The following is an 18,193-nucleotide window of genomic DNA, read 5'->3' as shown; positions in this document are numbered from 1 at the left end:
CCAAAAAGTATAAGTTCTTCACTACTGACTACTCATGCTTGGCTGCGCTTTCACCGTCTCCGGTGTAAATATGAGGAAGTTTGCGAGAGGGTGAATGTCATACTTTTGTATCACATTCCTTGCAAAGGAAGGTCAACGCTGCATTGAAAGCTTGCATTGGTATGCCAGACAGTGCGTGCTTCCGTTGTATGCGTTGCGTCAAAAACGGGCTATACTACGAGGAAAAACGGATATCCAGCGCATGCTGTACTACATACGGCCAAGTTTAACCGCAAACGTCTCTTTTCACGCAGTGGTCTATGGAGGGTCACGTGGCGATCACGGGCGAGATCGGAGAGTCATTTTACCACACCGTGTCTGTAATACCGATGTCGCTGTTGAAGACCGACTTCAGAGGAACTGACATTTTGCAACTGCTCCTGATTGACGACGAAAAGCGACTGAAGCAGGCGCGCAAAACGCCCAACGCAAAGGTGATATTGATGTTTCGCGTGTTTTTGCAATGCTCCGAATCGTCTTCGTCAATTTGACACCGTCCTACCCACAATGGTTGCACTTGACACGATTTTATCAGAGAATCGGATTCAATCTTTACAAATCCAAATATTGGTGTATTAGAAGTTTGCGAATCCAGATTCTGTTCGGTTTTGGAGTTCCGAACGCAAGTCCAATTCAGAGTCATCACTACCAACAGTAGCGTAATACCTAGTAGACACGGGGTGGGTTTTGGGGCTCGAAATCCCAATCATTTCAAACTTGTACCGATTTTCATGTGAAAAGCCGATCCGATTCCAATATAGTCAAATATGTTAGTTGCTTCGACATTGAATTTAGTTAGTTTTGTTTTTGTTAGCTAGTTACCGATTTTTCAAATTCGCAACCAGTACCAGTTGTTAGTTTCGAAAGAGTGAGCAGTTCTAGTTTTAATTCTAGTACTAGTCTGAGGTTCGCAAACTCTGCTCGTAATAATCATTGGTATATAATTGTCGTCTCCTCGTTTGAATTCATTTGACGGCATCGCGAGAATCCAGGATCCAGTTTCATTTCCAAATCCGTATCCTGATTTACAAAGCTTCTCAATCCAAATCTGGTCGAGTTCTTCAAATCTGTACTTATTATCGAATCCAATCCCATGCTCTGAGTATTCTGCAAACTGTAACGAGTTTCGGCTCTTTTATGGATACAAACATACACAGGAGGTAAATCCTCTACTCGGTGTCCCAGTAGAGTTACGGAATGATAACGTCTTACTAATTTTTAATAGGCCATACTGGTGGCAGTATTTGGTCGTTATGATAATTTACGCCGTATTTTATTTTATTTATTTATTTATTATTCTATTTTAATTTATAATACACCTATCGCCATGCATTTCGTGATGAAGATCTTGGGGTTTCAGCATTCGCTCGTTGAGCTGGCCGAAATGGTGGGCAACGTTATGGACATCAGCAGCATGAGAATGGAGGTAGTGCGTCCGGTCCAGGGAACGTTCACGCTTACTCTGGACGGCACGAAGATCTACACCAATATCAAAAGGTGAATGTCAGCGAGATGCATTTAAATCTATGTAGGCAGAACAAATATTTGGAGGCACAAGAGATGATCAAAGTGGTCAGTGTTGGTGCTAAGTCGACGTAGGAGTAACGGTGTAAAACTATACTCAATCACAAGCTGAAGTGGCGATTTTCGAGGCAGAGGCGAAACAACCCGTTTTTCACGCGTATTAGTTAGTTAGATTGGTTACATATAGTCGTTCTAACATTTTAACCGACTTCGTACGCTTCCCCCCATCTCCCATTCGTTATTTACGACCCCTGTTTCTCAAAATCGCCCACTGGGTGGCGATATTGCCCACGTTGGGAACCACTCAGTTAGCGTGATACTGATGCTATTTCGGCCAATTTTTACGAAAACTTTACTCTTAAAGCGATGCTATGCTACTCTCTAGTTTACAAAAAAGGTGTAAAAAGCAAATAAGTTTGCCTAAAAATGTGCAGTTGATGTAGAAATAGTCTGAAATATAACCACAAGTAGTGCAAATCAGAAAAATGTACTTGGGTAGTCCTAAAAAGTACATGATTTTCATTACTGACCACATCTAAAATACTAAAGTAAACGCACATTGCACAGTTTGACTATTCCTGTTGATTCGAAGGATCTGATTCGACTTCAAATGTGTGCTACGGATCCTGCAGTATCAAAAGTGATTGGAGTCGATTTCCAATGAGGGACTCGTATTGCATTTCCGCGCATATGCCTATATGCTGTTGTAAGATTTAGTAGATGCATTCATATTTTACTGCAGTATCGAAATCGGACCTTGCATTTCGCCGGGCGCGGAGTCATTGGAATGGACATCTCGCAGTTCGTGCCGTCGCGTGCGAAGGGACCATCTAATCAAGCTCCCTTTGCAGACCTTCTGGCCTGTGAAACACTGACCCTTTCGTGGAAAGGTCGGGATGTTTTGGGAAGAGCGCATTCCGAATTGGTGTGGTTTTCGAGCGGTGTAGTCACCATCAGAGATGTACGTTGGTCGATTTGGTCGGCTCTGAATGAGAGAATTCGAGCCCGAATTGTCGACAGTAAACAGTTCGATTTTAACCCAACGACACTGGTTTGAATGCAATTTCTGCGATGATTTATGCGCGAAATGAATTTGAAATTGGCTACAGAACCAATTGCAAGCACGCTGGTCCGGCAATTATGGATACTACGAGTTTGTTTGTTTGTTTTGGGGTATTCATGGTGTTTGTCGACTACTATGGTCATTTACACCAGGCCGATATTCTTGTTATTTTCCGTAACTGCCGACTTATAGCACGGCCCACCTCTAGGCTTTTTGTAAGACACCGCTGACGCGGATGAAGTGGCGAGGAGGAGCCTAGGTAAACCTCCAACACTTAGATATCGGAATTCAGAAGTCGACCTCGGTCGGACTCGAACCCGCACCCATTGGTGTTGCAGCCGCGGATTATACCACTGCGCTATCTCGCCACGATACTACGAGTTGAATCCGAATGTAAACCCAGAAACTCGGTGTCTTCAAGGTTATAGCTATAGTCACGCTTTCACCATATGTTATTTCGATGCGAGTCGTCTGGAGTTTTAAATACTTATTAGAGGATTTCCTAAATATAACAGGCATCAAACAACACACCTACCTCCACATGCGCCGTCTTATTGCAAACTATAGCCTACATCAAAATGCCGGACACCCTGTATACTAGTGGTTACACCATGTTGTCAAGATGCATGATCCGAATTCACTTTTTACTAGTCTATTTTACCCCCTACAACGTTTTATGCCCTGCCTTGTACCGCTCGGTGGATTAAAGTTTGCGTAGCACTTCGCTCTCAGTCCAATGTGATGACTGAAACTTTCGACAAACTCATTTTCATTCTATGCGGTTTAGGTTATATAGTTCTTCGTGTTGCTTGCTTTCTATACAAGATTACTGGAATTCGAGTCTGTAATTTTCTGTGCATAAGTCTTACTACGAGATAACGCTAGCTGTGATTGTTTTTCCAAATGTTTATCAACTGCCAAGCATGCTATCGATTATAAAGATTGCGACAATGAAATTATTTTCTCACTATGCAACTTTATCTGTTCGCCGCGTAAACTCGTCGATTGCGATGGGTTGTGATACCTTCACGCGAGATGCCGTTGTTGAACGAAAGTCTTTCGAGCTGACAGGCGTAGATGGGACTTGGGATAAAGACTTGAGAGAGGGCCTGATGTGGAGCAGTGATGAGCGGATATTTATTTTTGAGAACCGAATTCGTCCGACATCTCTAGCCTCTGAGGAACTAACCGTCCGATTCCGAACAATCTTATCCAAAAATTCATGCGAATTCGAATAATGTAGCCCAGAATCGGAATCGAATAACTTTTTCGGAGAAACCTAATTGTACATCTGAGCAGAGTAGTCTTTCCAAAGGCTAAGGAAAGGGTTAGCCGATTTATATTTGCTTGGACGTTGGACAAAACGACTTAGAGTGATGCCAGTCCTATCAGAATGTGTTTATACTGTCCGTGATGTTCGGTTGTCGAGCGGACGATTTTTTCTTTGGCCTTGAAATAGCAAGTCACGTCCGGTCAGAACTATTCAAAAATATCCGAAGATAGAATCCGAATCAGGGATATATAGAACTCTATATCCCTGATCCGAATCTGATCCGACCGTCTCAAAAGTATGTTGAATCAGGTCCGAACCCTATCCGACTCCGTCCGATGCTCATCACTTCTGGTGTGGAGATGTATAAAATTGGTCACTGCTATTTTAAATACAATGGTCTGATGAAAAACAATCACTTTCTAAGGTAGCCAAGGCAAGGTGACCTCCTTGACTATATGTCAGGCGCGATGCGTTGGGCTTGAAATTACTCGTAAGAATGGAACGGACCGATTGATAGCTATCAGATGTAAATGGGTTGACACGGCAGTGGTGGTGTGGGGATTGCGGAATGCCACGTAAGCGCCGTGACATTGTTATCACGAGGATGTCATGGTATCAATGACACAAAATTGTGAAGAGAAAGATCTCGCACAGAGCAATGATAACTTGCAGAAATTACCGATAGACACCGACGCCCCATGCTTATAGGATAGCGAGTGGCGACGTTTGGCCCGCCCGCCCCATTATTAATATTTAATAAAAGCATTCGTCAACATAACATGAATACAATTGCATGGATTTTCCCGCGAAAGACTTATTGCTATATTTTTGACGTAATAGGACCACTCAATTGCCTGTCTCTGTAGCAACAGACAGTTTACCACATGCATGATGTTGCAGCTTGTGGTGCCCAATGTTCCCTCCAATTTTTCACGAGTCTGCGCAAATACACCAACTCACTGCGCAGGCCCTTGGACAACAGTGCGAAACCAGGCCCCCCATAGGGTGATAAACCGGACCTCTCGGGATCTTCGCTTTTTTGCCGGTACTTGTCATGTACATTGGGAACCCGTTTAGTGGTTGTGTAGCCTAAACGCGCGAAGCGCGAACAATTTATTAAATTCATGATGGAATCGGTCAATATGATCGCGAATCGCATATATTGCTATCAATTTTTATCCTCTCTCTTCTCACAAAATCAGATTTACCGGCAGAGCTGATCGAGTGAGGTGTGTTGGAAAACGTAGGCCCTCTATAATAATAATAAAACATCTTCGTGCGTACCCGTTGGTATAATGACTTCGTTACAGGATGGTATTTCGTGACCTCCTATCCGCTATGTCAAAAGTTATTGAAATCGCCCAAACGTATACTAAACTAAAAGATTGTACACGATTTGAAATTGGTACTATTCTTTTATTGGCAAATACTATATTCCCTCGATATGGTATTTGTCTTGCTTTGGGACTCGGATCGCCAGGACAGGAACATTCAGCGACAGTCATTTAGGCGCCTATATGAACAATGAGAAATATATGTTTGTATATATATCGAAGTTTTCAGTCAGCACAGTCCTTTTCGGCCAAGGTCTTCCCGCTGCTGATCGTTCTGGCGCACTTCTCGGAGTCGCATGTTACATAGCCTATAACTTCCTATGTCTCGGTGCGTCGTGGTGCGGTAATGGTCGACGCCCAAGTGCCCATTTCAATAAATCATGCATATTTTTTGTTGGAGAAAGGGTACCCAATAATCACGATATTTGACAATATTAAATCGCGCCTAGCGCGAAAATGTTTCTGAAAGATTCAGAATAATTACACTATGATTTATGCTAATTCACGACATAATTTTGGGCCCCCTTCGAGCTCGGCCCCTCCAATCGGGGGGTTTGGGGTACGGCAGTTGCGGTCCTGCGTAAATCTTACGCAATGTTCATGCCACGGGGAGAAGAATATTCGTTAATTTCTCGCAGATTAACTTCGAGCTAACCCATTGTTATTTATGATTTCGTTAAACCATTTTGTTTCGCCATTTCAAGAAAATAATGCGCTATTGAAATGATATCAGTATCGATGACGCATACGAGACCATACTAAAAGAAAAATTTCTTTCGTGAGGCGCACGTGATTGCAAATCCACATTTCTTCACGGAGCGAAATACCTATGCGGGTCGCTATTTGCCCCTGGTAATAAGGCAATGTGCCCTTTAATTTTTCAAGAGTCTGCGCGCCTGCGTGGTCCCTTGGACAACAGTGCGCAACGACCAGAAAAAAACATCACTTCCGATTTTTTGTGCGCAGCCTAGATTTTCTGTGCGCAGAGACCGTTTCAGCACTGCGCAATTGCGCACGTGCGGAGCTTAGAGGAAACATTGGTGGTGCCACTCCTAAGTGTTTTTACACTACATTTAGTGTAATTCGACTTAACCTGGTGTTCTAGTGTATTTTTGTAATCAAAATTCTGCAAATGTAGTGTTTTGACATGAAAAAATATACATTTAAATGAAAATGTTATTTTGATGTGCTTACATAATATATACTTCCAGGAATAATAATTATTTATCCGTCCACACTTGCTCATTTAGCACAAGAACAGACCCAATACGAAAATCCCTTGCTGTCGCTCATTTCTATCACTGGTTGAGTGAAGATCCTAGCGTGAGACCAGATTGTAAGTCCAAAAAGGGAACCGATGTCAGAAGCGAATATGATAACTTGCCCAAATTGCCTGGCCAATATTCATGAATGATTGCATATTCTGTGTAATCCTGGGATATACAGTTTTTATACACTCAGATATGTATTCTTGGTGTCGTCAAGGATGTAAATGTCTTGGGGTGCAATATTCGAATTGAAAAATGGTGCGACGTCATAACGTTTAAGTCTAATTTTGCATGGAGATTATTGCATGCCTATAGGGATTTGGCTTTGATGTTTTTAATTTATTGAAATGTCCCTGTGTAGCTTTCTTTGATCCTTTGACAGTGGAAAAGCTTGAAAACCACTCACTGATATGTGAGTGTATGACGCTCCACCAATTTTTATATCCCTCAATCGAATGTATTGGATACTATATTTATATTCGCCAGAATTTGTTTCAGTTTAAAGCAGAAAAAAATTGACTTTGCTATGGGGAAAATTATCAATAGTGTCTTATGTGAAATATATTACAGAAAACGTGATGAATTTGTCATTTGTTGTCTTCTCGTAACTTCGTTGGTGTTAATCATATCATATTTTAGGATTAATGCAATAGATTTGCCCTAAATTTCAAAACTATAGTGTAATCTTTGTCGATCTAATGTTGTTTAGATGGCAACTCTAGTGTTTTTATTCACGGACCTCGAGTGGCTGCATTGGTTGCTGCTTGTGAAGGTTTAAACTATTATCACAATCTAATTATTTAGGGTGACCAAATTTGGAGATCCGAAAATCTGGACACTTTTTACAAGTTACAAAAGATATGATAGCGGACGAAAAAACAAGTAATTTAAAAAATACTGGAATTATTATTGGGTTGACTGAAATAAAAAAGACCGGCTCTCACGTAAATTCGGTTGACGTTAACCCTTTTTTAGTCAACCTCATGACGGTTCTGCCGTCGAAATCCAGATTTTGCGTCATTTCTGACAATTTTAGTTGCCGTGTATAGCCTTACTGTCACGGCTAGAAAGGTGGACGAATTGTCGAAAAGGAGGACATTTGGGCGTTCTCTGAGGACATTTTCGATTTCCTGCAGAAGGAGGACAAATCCTCCTAAAGCAGTGGTTCCCAACCTTTTTGTCTTCATTCCCCACTTCAGATTTATTCCGAGCCTTCATTCCCCACCAGGACCGTAACAGCACTTCATCAGCCCCGCCAAAAAAATGTTGATCTTGGGCCCCCACAGGGTGATAAACATAACTTCTGGGGGGGCTTAGCACCCCAGTACCCCCTCAGCCCCGCTGAGCCTGTACGCTTTTTTCCCGCTACTTATCAGCTACATTTGGTATACTGTTTAGTGCGTCGCCTTATTTGTACTAAACGCGCGAAGCGCGAAAATTTTTTATAGTTCATGTTTGAATCGGTAAATATGATCGGGAATTGCATATTTTGTTATCAATTTTTTATCCCCTCTCTGCTCACCTAATCAGATTTACCGGTGGAGCTGAGTGAGGTGTGTTGGAAAAGGTAGGACCCCTCAATAAGAATTAAACATTTTCAGGCGGACCCGTTGGTATATTACCTTCATTACATAATGCTATTTCTTGACCTCCTCTGCTATGTCCAAAGATATGGAAATCGCCCAAACTAAAAAGCACACAAGATTTCAAATTGGTATTGCTTTACTGGCTGCTGATCGTTCTGTCACACTTCTCGGAGGTGCATGTTACATGGCCTTGGTGCGTCGTGGCGCAGTAATAGCCGACGCCGAAGTCTCCATTTCTAAAAATTCTACGTATTTTCGTGGGGGAAGGGTACCGAATAATCAGATATTCGGCGATATTAAATCGAGCGTCCAGCGCAAAAAATTTGTGATAAAGTGGCGTAAATTTCCAAAAAATACTTTAATTTATGTTAATGCACGAAATAATTTCGGGCCTCTTCGAGCTCACCCCCCCCTAATTGGGGGGTTTGGGGTGCGGCAGTTACGGTCCTGCTCCCTACTGACCAGCACTTTTGTCATCACAGAGCAGCTATCTGTTGTTTTGACTACACAAGACACACAACCACACCAGTACGCATAACAATCGCCTTCAACTGCAACATAAAACGTATTGTGAACCGATACCATAGTAACGCTCAAAATTTCGCGAGAGCGTTATTTCACGTCATATTAGTCGTGCTAGATGCGTTTGTGACGCCATTATTGGCCATCCAGAGTTAAAATGAGGTTTTGTGAGCAACACGCAATATAATTTTCGATACATACATTCCAGAGCAGTTAACTGATAACGGTAATTGCGCATGTGTCTCCGTGAATATGTAAACTGTCCTGTATATAATTTTGAACAAATGCGTCTATTCCCCACCTGAAATCATTGAATTCCCCACCAGTGGGGAATTCCCCACCATTTGGGAACCACTGTCCTAAAGGATGACGAATGGTAGCCATAAATTATTATCATTCCTTAATTCGTTTTTGATCAAGTCACAGTTTGGAAGTCAAGCCCTCAAGATTACTGGACCACAATCTGACATATCAACATTCAGCATCGCCTACCTTACCTACACAACACATGCCGCATTCATTTTTTGTTGTGTTTATACTTTTATGTTATCCTTTCTTTTATCCAGTACGCATTCCTCTTTTACATGCTGTAGGCCAAGGTGGGTGTCCGATTCAAAGACAACTCCAAGTCGTTTCGGTACCCGCCTATCTTTTCATTATATTGCAATCTTATGGTGTATTGATTTGATAAAAATTTTATTAAAATGATGATGGCGATCAATATGTCAATGATGCGTCGCGATCTAGAGCAGTGGTTCCCAACCTTTTTCGACTCATCGCCCCCTTTTCAAGCTCAACGCCGATCATCGCCCCCCCCCAGATTTTGTGAACTGAAAAATCGTTATACAATCTGTAATCATCGACATGTTGAGTTAAAAAAAAAAATAAGTCAACACTTTTCGACTCGTTGTCGAATTTTACACTTTTGCAACTGAATTTCCGTGAGTTGACTAAAAGAAAGGTCATTTCTCCGTCTTGACTCCAATTATCGCTGTTTTAACGCGTCATCGCCCCCTTTGTCCATTTTCTCCCCCCTATCGCCCCCTTCGTCATTTTCGCCCCCCCTTGGCCGCCAAATCGCCCCCTGGTGGGCGATATCGCCGACGTAGGGAAATACTGATCTAGAGATCTCACGTCGGGTTTTCCCCCTTGTATGTTTATTGTTGATTTTGGAGCGCCACGTGGGTTTCTGTATTGGAAATCAAATCGTCAGTGGTAGTGACACTGCTAGTGCTTTTACAATAGATTTAGTATATTTTGGCTTTACCTAGTGTATTTTTTATCAACATTTTGCAAATCTAGTGCGTTGCTGCCTCTATTTTCTATCACTAGCAGAGTGCCCAGAGTGTAGATCCTGAGAATACGGTAACCCATGATTTTCGACACTGTCATTTATAAATAGCCTATGCAATGGCGATGCGGATGTGTATTCAGGACTAACCGGACTATAGAGAACATCATTTTCGGGACTTCATGTTGAATCTTTAACCAGACCACGACTGGCAGTTTGTTTTCCTAGCACAGGTGAAGTTATTATGACAACAATTGAGATAAACCGGACCAAACGGCAACCTACTGACCATTGTTTTTATTCTAACCTGAGACCGGTTTTATGTCGTCAAATCGAACTGATGACAGAAGCGAATGTGATAATTCACCCAAATTGCCTGGGCCCATTCATGAATGATTGCATTTCTGTACATCCCTGGATTATACACTCAGTTATACATCCCTGGTGTTGCCAACGATGTAAATGTCTTTGGGGGTACAATATTTGAATTGAAAATGGCGTCTCGTCATAAGGCTAAAGTCTAATTTTGCATGGGATACCGTATTCTTGCTTGCTCAATGCCCATAGTAATTTGGCTTCGAAGGTTTGAATTTATTAAAATGTCTCTGTGTATAGCCTTCTTTGATCCTTGACTGCGGAAAAGCTACAAAACTACTCATTGATATGCAAGTGTATGACGCTCTGCCAATTTTTATATATCTCTCGCTCGGATTGGATCGAATGTAATGGATAGGCCTATTATATTGGCGAGAATCTGTTTTAGTTTAGAACCAAAAAAAATCAAATTTGCTATTGGGAAATGTATAGATTTCAGAAAATGTGATCAATTCGTCAATTATTAAGTCTCCTCGTAAATTCATTGGTGTTAGTCAATGCATTCCCCTCGTGTTTTATAGTTAATGCAATAGATTCAACCTAAATTTAAAAACCAGTGTATTTTTTTGTCGATCTGGTGTTATTTTTGTTGGCAAATCTAGTGTTTTTTCATGAACCTGGAGTGGCAACACTGGAAATCAGCCATAGCCATGGTAAAAGCTACATTCAATCTGGATAGTTCTCAGGTGAAAACTCTTAAAATCACTCACAAAAGTTGGGGATTGGCATTATTACTGAGTCAATGTACTCTTTTCGCACATCATTCAATTTTTTTACTGATTTCACCCATGAATCAGATAAGATTTTCCTTTCACGCTAAAAATCCTTTTATCATGCTAAACTTATTCTCGAAAATCACTTAGTTTCCAGTCTGGTTTAGCTGTGATTTCAAACTTACGGACATTCACTTCTTACAATGGACAAAGGACCATCGACATGCAATGAGTTAGTACCAGTACCCAAAAAGCGGCGATTACAGAGTGATGTATGGAGAGATTGCTCCCTGATATACGAGAATGGCGAGTACACTGGGTTTGCTAAATGCAATATCTGCAATGGTACATTGAAACACCACAAGTATTCGAGTGGTACGACACACCTTCGCAACCATATCCGAAATTGTAAGAATACAGCACAATTGCAGATAAGCTCTTTCTTTTCTTCGAATAAACAAGTCCTCGAGGCAGCACGGGAGAAGGTTTGCAGTGCTATGGTATCCTTCATAGCGCTTGATATGAGACCGCTGAGTTCTGTTGACGGCAAGGGCCTACGGAAGTTTGCCAATACGTGCATCGAAATTGGGGCGAAGCATGGCAAACTGAGTGCAACGGAAGTTTTACCATCCAGAGTTACCGTGAAACGTAGGCTGGATGAGGAAGCAGCCTGTTGTAAGCGCCAGCTATTGGATGAGCTAAAAGTTGCTATCGAGTCCCATGGACTAATTGGCGTAACCACTGACATGTGGACGGATCTAAAGGATCGGAACTTTATTTGTTTGAAGGTTCATTATGTAGGAGAAAACTTGAATATCAAAAGTAATGTTGCTACTGTTCGGCAATTCATGAATGATGAAGAAGCAGGTCTTACTATCAGGCTAGCTATCGAAAATATCAGTGAACAACTTGACTTCACTGGCGAAAAAGCGGCTGAGAATTTTGTGTACGTCAGCGATCAATACAGTAATATTAACCATGTATTAGCTCCGTATAAGCATGTACCATGCGCATGCCATATGATAGCTACTGTGGTGAAACATCTACTGCAGGTAGAGAACCTGAGTGCCACTGTTGCACCCATGTCAGAAGACGATGAAGACATGACCTATGTCAAATCTATTCGCACCACAATCAATGGAGTCGAAGACTTGGCGGCTTACATCAAATGTTGTGACCTCAATGAAAAGCTTGGCGCCTCATTGGTTCAAAGTAATGCGACTAGGTGGGGATCAACTCTTCAAATGCTCATTTCTTATATGGAAGTCAAGGATCAGATTGGACCTATTCTCAGTGAAAGAAACCAAGAGCAACTAATGGACGGTATTGATGAAAATGTGGTCTCACTGCTCATCTCTTTCCTCAAAGACTTCAATGATAGCAGTGTTGATCTAGAAGGCGAATCTAAACCAACTCTGCACAGAGTTGCTTTACATAAAGAAAAGTTGCTGAGAAGAATGGCATTTGATGATGAATATGAAAAGGGATTGACTGTGTTTTTGAAGAAAAGAGGAAAATTGTGTTTGGTATCGGAATTCAAAATATCTGATCTGCATTACCTAGCCCTCTTTTTGAACCCAAAATTTAAATCCATGCGGGCAGTTCCTGATCAAAAGCAAAAAGTTGTCGAACATGCTGGGCTCTATCTCAAAAAATTGTCTCCTAAGTCAGAATCTTCAGTTTCAAGTTCAAGTACTGACATCGACGACGAGTTTCTGGAATTTCAGGATAATGAAATTACTCGCTACTTGCAAGAAAATTTTGTTGACTATCATGGAAATCAATACCAGGATGCCGCTGGAGCATTCTGTGCACTTGAATTTTGGTCTGACTCAGCGATATGCCATAGATTCCCAACTTTGAGCCGATTGGCCAAAGGTATTCTCAGCATTCCAGCGTCACGCTGCTCTCATAGTGGAAAAGATTGTGGGGATACCTTAGGAAAAAAGCGGAGGAGAGTATCTGCATCCACTGTTGAGTCTCTCATGATTGTTCAGTCCTGTGGTAACAATTAGTTTTTACTACACTGTGGTTGTTACAGTCCAATACTTGCCTAGTAATATCTGTCATTTGCCTTCGATTCGAGATGCAATACCGGTGAACTTTCATTTTACACCTGCAAATCAGTGGCGTTATCTGTGTGTTGCCCTTCCTATACTTACAAGTACAAGTACAGGTACAATTTTTGTTCTTACCTATTTCTTTCTAGAGATACGAGTGATATTATAGTGCATCTTAGATTTGTAATTGGGAATCTTCGACAACACGATTCAATATAAACTTCTAGGATTCTTGAAGGAAACTCTTCGAAACATGAAATTCTGCTGGGAAATATGGATTTCTCCTGAGCGATCGTCGTAGTCAGCCGTGTGGAAATATTTCACCTCTAACCTAACAGTTCCTGGTTGCCGTATGGGCAATTGTGCATACATACACATGCGAGTCGTGATAATTCGGTTCCATCGAAGATTAGATGGTTGGATGCGAAGTGATCGTGGAACGAAAAATAAAAGCTCTTTTGACGTCTTAATGAATGGTAAGTGGGATTACTGCTGATTCACTTTTCGGTCTCAAGCATAGGAATTGCAAAGTGACTGAAGTAATTTCAAAGTTTGGTGGTAAATGATGATAGGCAAGATACGCCGGAGTCCAGTTGAGTTGTTTCTCCACTTGACAAATGTAGTCACGAAATCTGGACTATGACTTTCAGCCTAGAAAGATCTGATTGCCACTGTAGCTAGAAATTAGCCCGTGACGTGATGAATATTCATTTCACAATCATAAAAATAATTTTTATTTACAGGGACAAGTACTGGACTGCTGACTGACTGTAGCGCGTGATACACACAAGAAACAAAAATGAGGCATGGAAATTCCACAGACCTGGGCCCAACGAATAAAACATCAACGCAGAATTGAACCCGAGCCGCCTGCGTATCTAGGGCTGGATGTCACCACTACGCTAGCTCCCTCTTTACTATACCACAATTGCTCCATTTTAAAAAATCTGCTATTCATCTGTCATATTACGTTCACTACCGCACTACCAATATTTTCGCAAGCCAATTTACAAGGATGCTAAGTGTGGCATTCTGAACTAATGAATTGAAAATTCAACACAAAATGCAGGCAACCAGTTATCTCTATATATTCAAACGACAATAACCATTTTAAATGAAACAAAGACCATTGCCAACATCTGATCTCTTTGTACATTATTATCCTGTTTAGTTCAGCGTGTATGGAGAGTCTCAGGAGTTAACTTTCGATAGCATGATTTGTGGTATATAGTGTGAAATTAGTATGGTACATTCCTTGCGACCCCTCATTTGTGATACTCTGGTCTAGAGCGCTATGAAATTGCCCTCAATTTCAAAACGGGCATGACTGAGCAATTGAGCATGTGCAGAGGTAGGTGTTCTTTTAGGGTATCGGTATTCCAGAACAATACAAATAAGAGAATAAAATTGATTCCATTTTGGAAAATATGTAATCAAATTATCGGTCCCTCAACCATGACCAGCGTCACAAGGCACACTGGACTTGATAATTCGATGGTGATTTTGTGGGTAACGGTAAGGTATATTGCAAGAATTAACTTGGTACTATGTAACCAAGTTTGAAAAGTAGCCCAAGGTTCTTTATCATTGTTTTCTCATAGTTGGCACAAAATCTTACAATATCCGGGGTATCAGATTATATAGTCCCATAGGACAGGTGACTCACTTGATTCGAGTCATTTTTTCAAATGCGTAAAGTGACTCGACTTGAGTCAATTTTTATATTGACTCGACTTGTACTCAAGTCATTGTGCGTGACTCAAACCAAGTCATATGACTCTAGACCAGAACGGCAAATACAGACATCTCAATGTAACTTCGGAGTATAGTAAAGTTACCATATTATTGGTATTTCGTCTATCATGACTGATACTTGGAAGTAGGGCTAGAAACTGTTAAGACTGAGGAAAATTACTAGCCTATATTACGAAAGTGAGCCATTCTATATCACTAAACAAAACTGAAAAAGTGGGTTTAACGGGAATCGGGTCAAAACGCTATGACTCGACCCTCATTTGTTGACATGGACTTGACTTGGAGGTGAAATGGTAATGACTAGAGTCAAATCTATAAAAGTGAGATTGTGACTCAGTTCCTTGTGGCTTGGTTACAACCCTGACGTAGGACCACTGCAAAACAACCAAGGACATGCCTGATGTTATGTATGTTACTTACGTATGTCGTGCGAATGTGACTGCCTGCAATTTCCTATCAATTGAGCAGCAAAATTCGCGCTATCTGCCTGCAGGTAGAATTGCTGGGGATGGAGACAGCACTCATAATATTAAACCTCGCCTTCTAAAATTCAACATCACTCCTCAAATGAGCTAACCTTCACAGGCACAGTAAGCATTAAAAATCGATTATTCAGTGATGACTTTTGTCCCGCAAATAAGTTTTACTCTTTTTATAGAACAATGGAACAAATAAAGAATAAGCACACCATAGTTGGAAACGCGTACCGAGAAAGCAAAACGACAAGTACCCAAAAGGTATCGCAGGAATATTCTACCGGTCAATACAAAAAAACAGCTTCGTCGAGATTCACAAAATCGCTCCTCACGGAACGTCGAATATTAGCAATAGAAAAATAAATAATCTAGAACAGCGTTGTGAGGCACACACCCGCAGACAGTTGGCAATTACAAATTATAAGGTTGCGATATTACAATATTGTCGCCGTAACGAGTCCTGTCGTAAATCTTCTTCACCGCGTTGCGGTTCATTTCCACTGTACTGGCGCTGGGAGAGATGGCCTGGTCGCTATCGCTGTGGTCATGGTTTGGGGTTTGCGATCTGGTTTTTCTCCAGTAGTTGTTGATAACAGAAGGCCTCTGATTTCGTGATGTTTGGCCGCGTTCGTAACTACGACTCGCGGGGTTGTCTACGTGCATGCTGTGTCTGTACGCGCTCGGGGCTGGGTTGTTACTACGATTCGGCCTACGCATTACGACGGGCGGTGGCTCTGGACTCTGTTCGCGCTGAAATGTTCTCTTGATAGTCGAAAAATCAGTAGTGCCGTTTGCAGTATAATCCGACCGTCTACGTGTCGGTGGGCTGTCTTCTCTCCTGCTAAGGTATGGTTGAGGTGTTTTACTTCTGTTCGATGGAGCCGGCGTAGAAACGCTATGATTCAAAACCCTTGCTGATTTTTGCCTGTCAGACCTGCCCTTTCTAGTCGCATTGTTCGCATGTCTGGACACGTAATCCGAGGTTTGTTTCGGTGATGTACTCTCGCGTCCGGACGGCGGCTTTTGCGTGTTATAAAACTCTAAATTGTCGAAATCCGTTCCGTTGCCCGGCGACGTCTGCATGTACGAGGATTTCCAATCAGAATAGTCGGATTCCTCGTTCTCCACTATAACTCCGTCTGAATCGTTCTGCAACGCTCCGGCGTTGGACTCAGCGCCCGGTTTTCTGGGTTGGAAGATCGAGAATTACAAAACGAACGCGCTGTGTGGTTAGTTAACGTCATAATATGAGGCAGCAGACAAAGATTCACGCATGCACTTGTCGCATTCGAGCTGGAGAAATTCAAACCGTGCACAGAGCTGGGATTCTACAGGCAACAGACAGAATGCATGTTGGTATCGGTAACGTGAATGGTACTGGCGTGTGTTGTAGAGTGAAGTTCTAGTCGAGGCTAGGTTAGGTTAGAAAAACACTCGATGGCGATTACAAGTCTTGCCGTGAGTATACAGCAGACAGTATTCGGGTGTAAGTCCAATAGTAAATTTACACGATGCACAATCCATTCCGACCACAACAAATGATGAGGTAAAAAATGACGTGCAGATTCAACTTAAGAATGATATGAGGACACATTCATTAACTTTAGTGTTTCCAACCCTTCCGTTTCTCCATGGGCAAGAGAGGGAGTAATTATTGGGAGACCACAACTTGGAACTGACATGAAAGTCTTGAAATTATAGGGTGCCATGAGTTCTAGGATATTCCCATGGAGTACGTCTACTTTTTGGAGTACGCAAGCAGGTTTTGCGTACTTACAAGCGGTCGTCTTTTGACTACTTCTCCTTTTACTTGAACATTTGCATTAGTATTACGACTCAAGTTGTTTTAAAAACCGCATAGGTCTACAGTAGTCACTTTATCAGAATAACTGAATATATATTCAAAGAATGCACCTATTTGTAGTAGCAGCCATCTATTGACTTCTTAAATTACGCGATACCTCAGCCAATTGTACTTCTCGAAAATACCGGTACTTGGGTAGTTTTCAGACCTCTCATTTACTACTTCCATTTCAAGTAGTTTTGACATATCCTGGGAATATCTATAGCTACTAGTAATCAAGTATAGATTTACACAACTTCTACTTTTGACATCTTTTCCCTAACTGAAAGGAACACATATACTGCACTCCAATCCAATTACCCTGGCAATCATGAATGTAACAACATAACTTAGAAGGGGAATTGCTGAAGTGATACACAAATGTCTCTGCTGTGCCACTGCACAGCTAACTTCGTCACAACACTACAATTTCAAGACGTATTCGATGGCTACAATATAAATATGATTGTAACACTTGTTAATCATATCAAATTGGAATTTTCTGAAAAGAGAGAATGAATGAATCATTACACTTTTGATGATTTTGCATACAGTGTTTCGAAGTGAGTCAAGAAACGGCAGACAAGGATGAAGTAGCGTGAAGATACTACAGCATGCTGATCAAGACTACAAGTGATCATCGTACCTGTATGGATTTATAACACCGCGGTAGCGGATGTATTGACCATTTACTTTTCTGTGCAAAAAAAGTTTGTCTGATGATCACAATCGGAAATCCGTAAAACATTCTCGAAGGTTTGGAAGAAAGGAGTAATCATTGATCGCAAAACTATGATTATAGGGAGAAATACAAAGTGTGCAATCTTCCATAACTGTTTGCCACATTCCACATAGCAGTGACGTTTGTAAGGAAACAAAAGTCATTCTTGCAAAGATCGCATTCCTACGAGTAGCAAATGACCTACGCGGTGCCACATACAAAATAGCCTATCAGCAACTTCGCAGGGGAATCATAACTTATGGCCTATGTCACTCTCAACACTCTGGCCAATTAATCATCCAGTGGAATACATATGGCATAGATGCTTCAAACTCATGGCATACATGTCT

The 18,193-nt window shown here is 41.5% G+C and overlaps 3 protein-coding genes across 4 annotated transcripts in view; 2 read left to right on the top strand and 1 right to left on the bottom strand.

Moving 5' to 3' along the window:
• Positions 1-2,717, top strand: part of LOC145439241 (uncharacterized) — a 49,613-nt gene extending 46,896 nt beyond the window's left edge. For both annotated transcript variants that reach the window (XM_080316740.1, XM_080316741.1), the window contains 3 exons: positions 294-473; positions 1,400-1,536; positions 2,306-2,717. In XM_080316740.1, the coding sequence (XP_080172866.1) occupies positions 294-473; positions 1,400-1,536; positions 2,306-2,438 (450 nt within the window). In that variant the 3' untranslated portion in view covers positions 2,439-2,717. The remainder of the gene's footprint in view (positions 1-293; positions 474-1,399; positions 1,537-2,305) is intronic.
• Positions 2,718-11,485: 8,768 nt separating this feature from the next.
• LOC145439992 (zinc finger protein 618-like) lies at positions 11,486-13,003 on the top strand. The gene has a single exon (XM_080317656.1). The coding sequence runs from the start codon at positions 11,486-11,488 to the stop codon at positions 13,001-13,003; it is 1,518 nt and encodes a 505-aa protein (XP_080173782.1).
• A 2,408-nt stretch (positions 13,004-15,411) lies between these two features.
• LOC145439991 (uncharacterized) overlaps positions 15,412-18,193 on the bottom strand; it is a 32,170-nt gene continuing 29,388 nt past the window's right edge. The window contains exons 28-29 of the mRNA XM_080317655.1: positions 17,769-17,819; positions 15,412-16,465 (exon numbers count right to left, since the gene is read on the bottom strand). Of these exons, the coding sequence (XP_080173781.1) occupies positions 15,691-16,465; positions 17,769-17,819 (826 nt within the window). The 3' untranslated portion in view covers positions 15,412-15,690. The remainder of the gene's footprint in view (positions 16,466-17,768; positions 17,820-18,193) is intronic.

This window comes from Botryllus schlosseri, chromosome 5 (assembly GCF_051294905.1).
Source record: "Botryllus schlosseri isolate E-star chromosome 5, Bs_hap1, whole genome shotgun sequence".
NCBI classification, from domain to species: Eukaryota; Metazoa; Chordata; class Ascidiacea; order Stolidobranchia; family Styelidae; genus Botryllus; species Botryllus schlosseri.
The sequence above is the reverse complement of the archived record's forward strand: the minus strand, read 5'-3'. Positions and strand labels throughout refer to the sequence as shown.

Excerpts from the sequence above, each read along its gene's own strand:
- LOC145439992 (XM_080317656.1), top strand. The coding sequence starts at position 11,486 with ATGGTATCCTTCATAGCGCTTGATATGAGACCGCTGAGTTCTGTTGAC.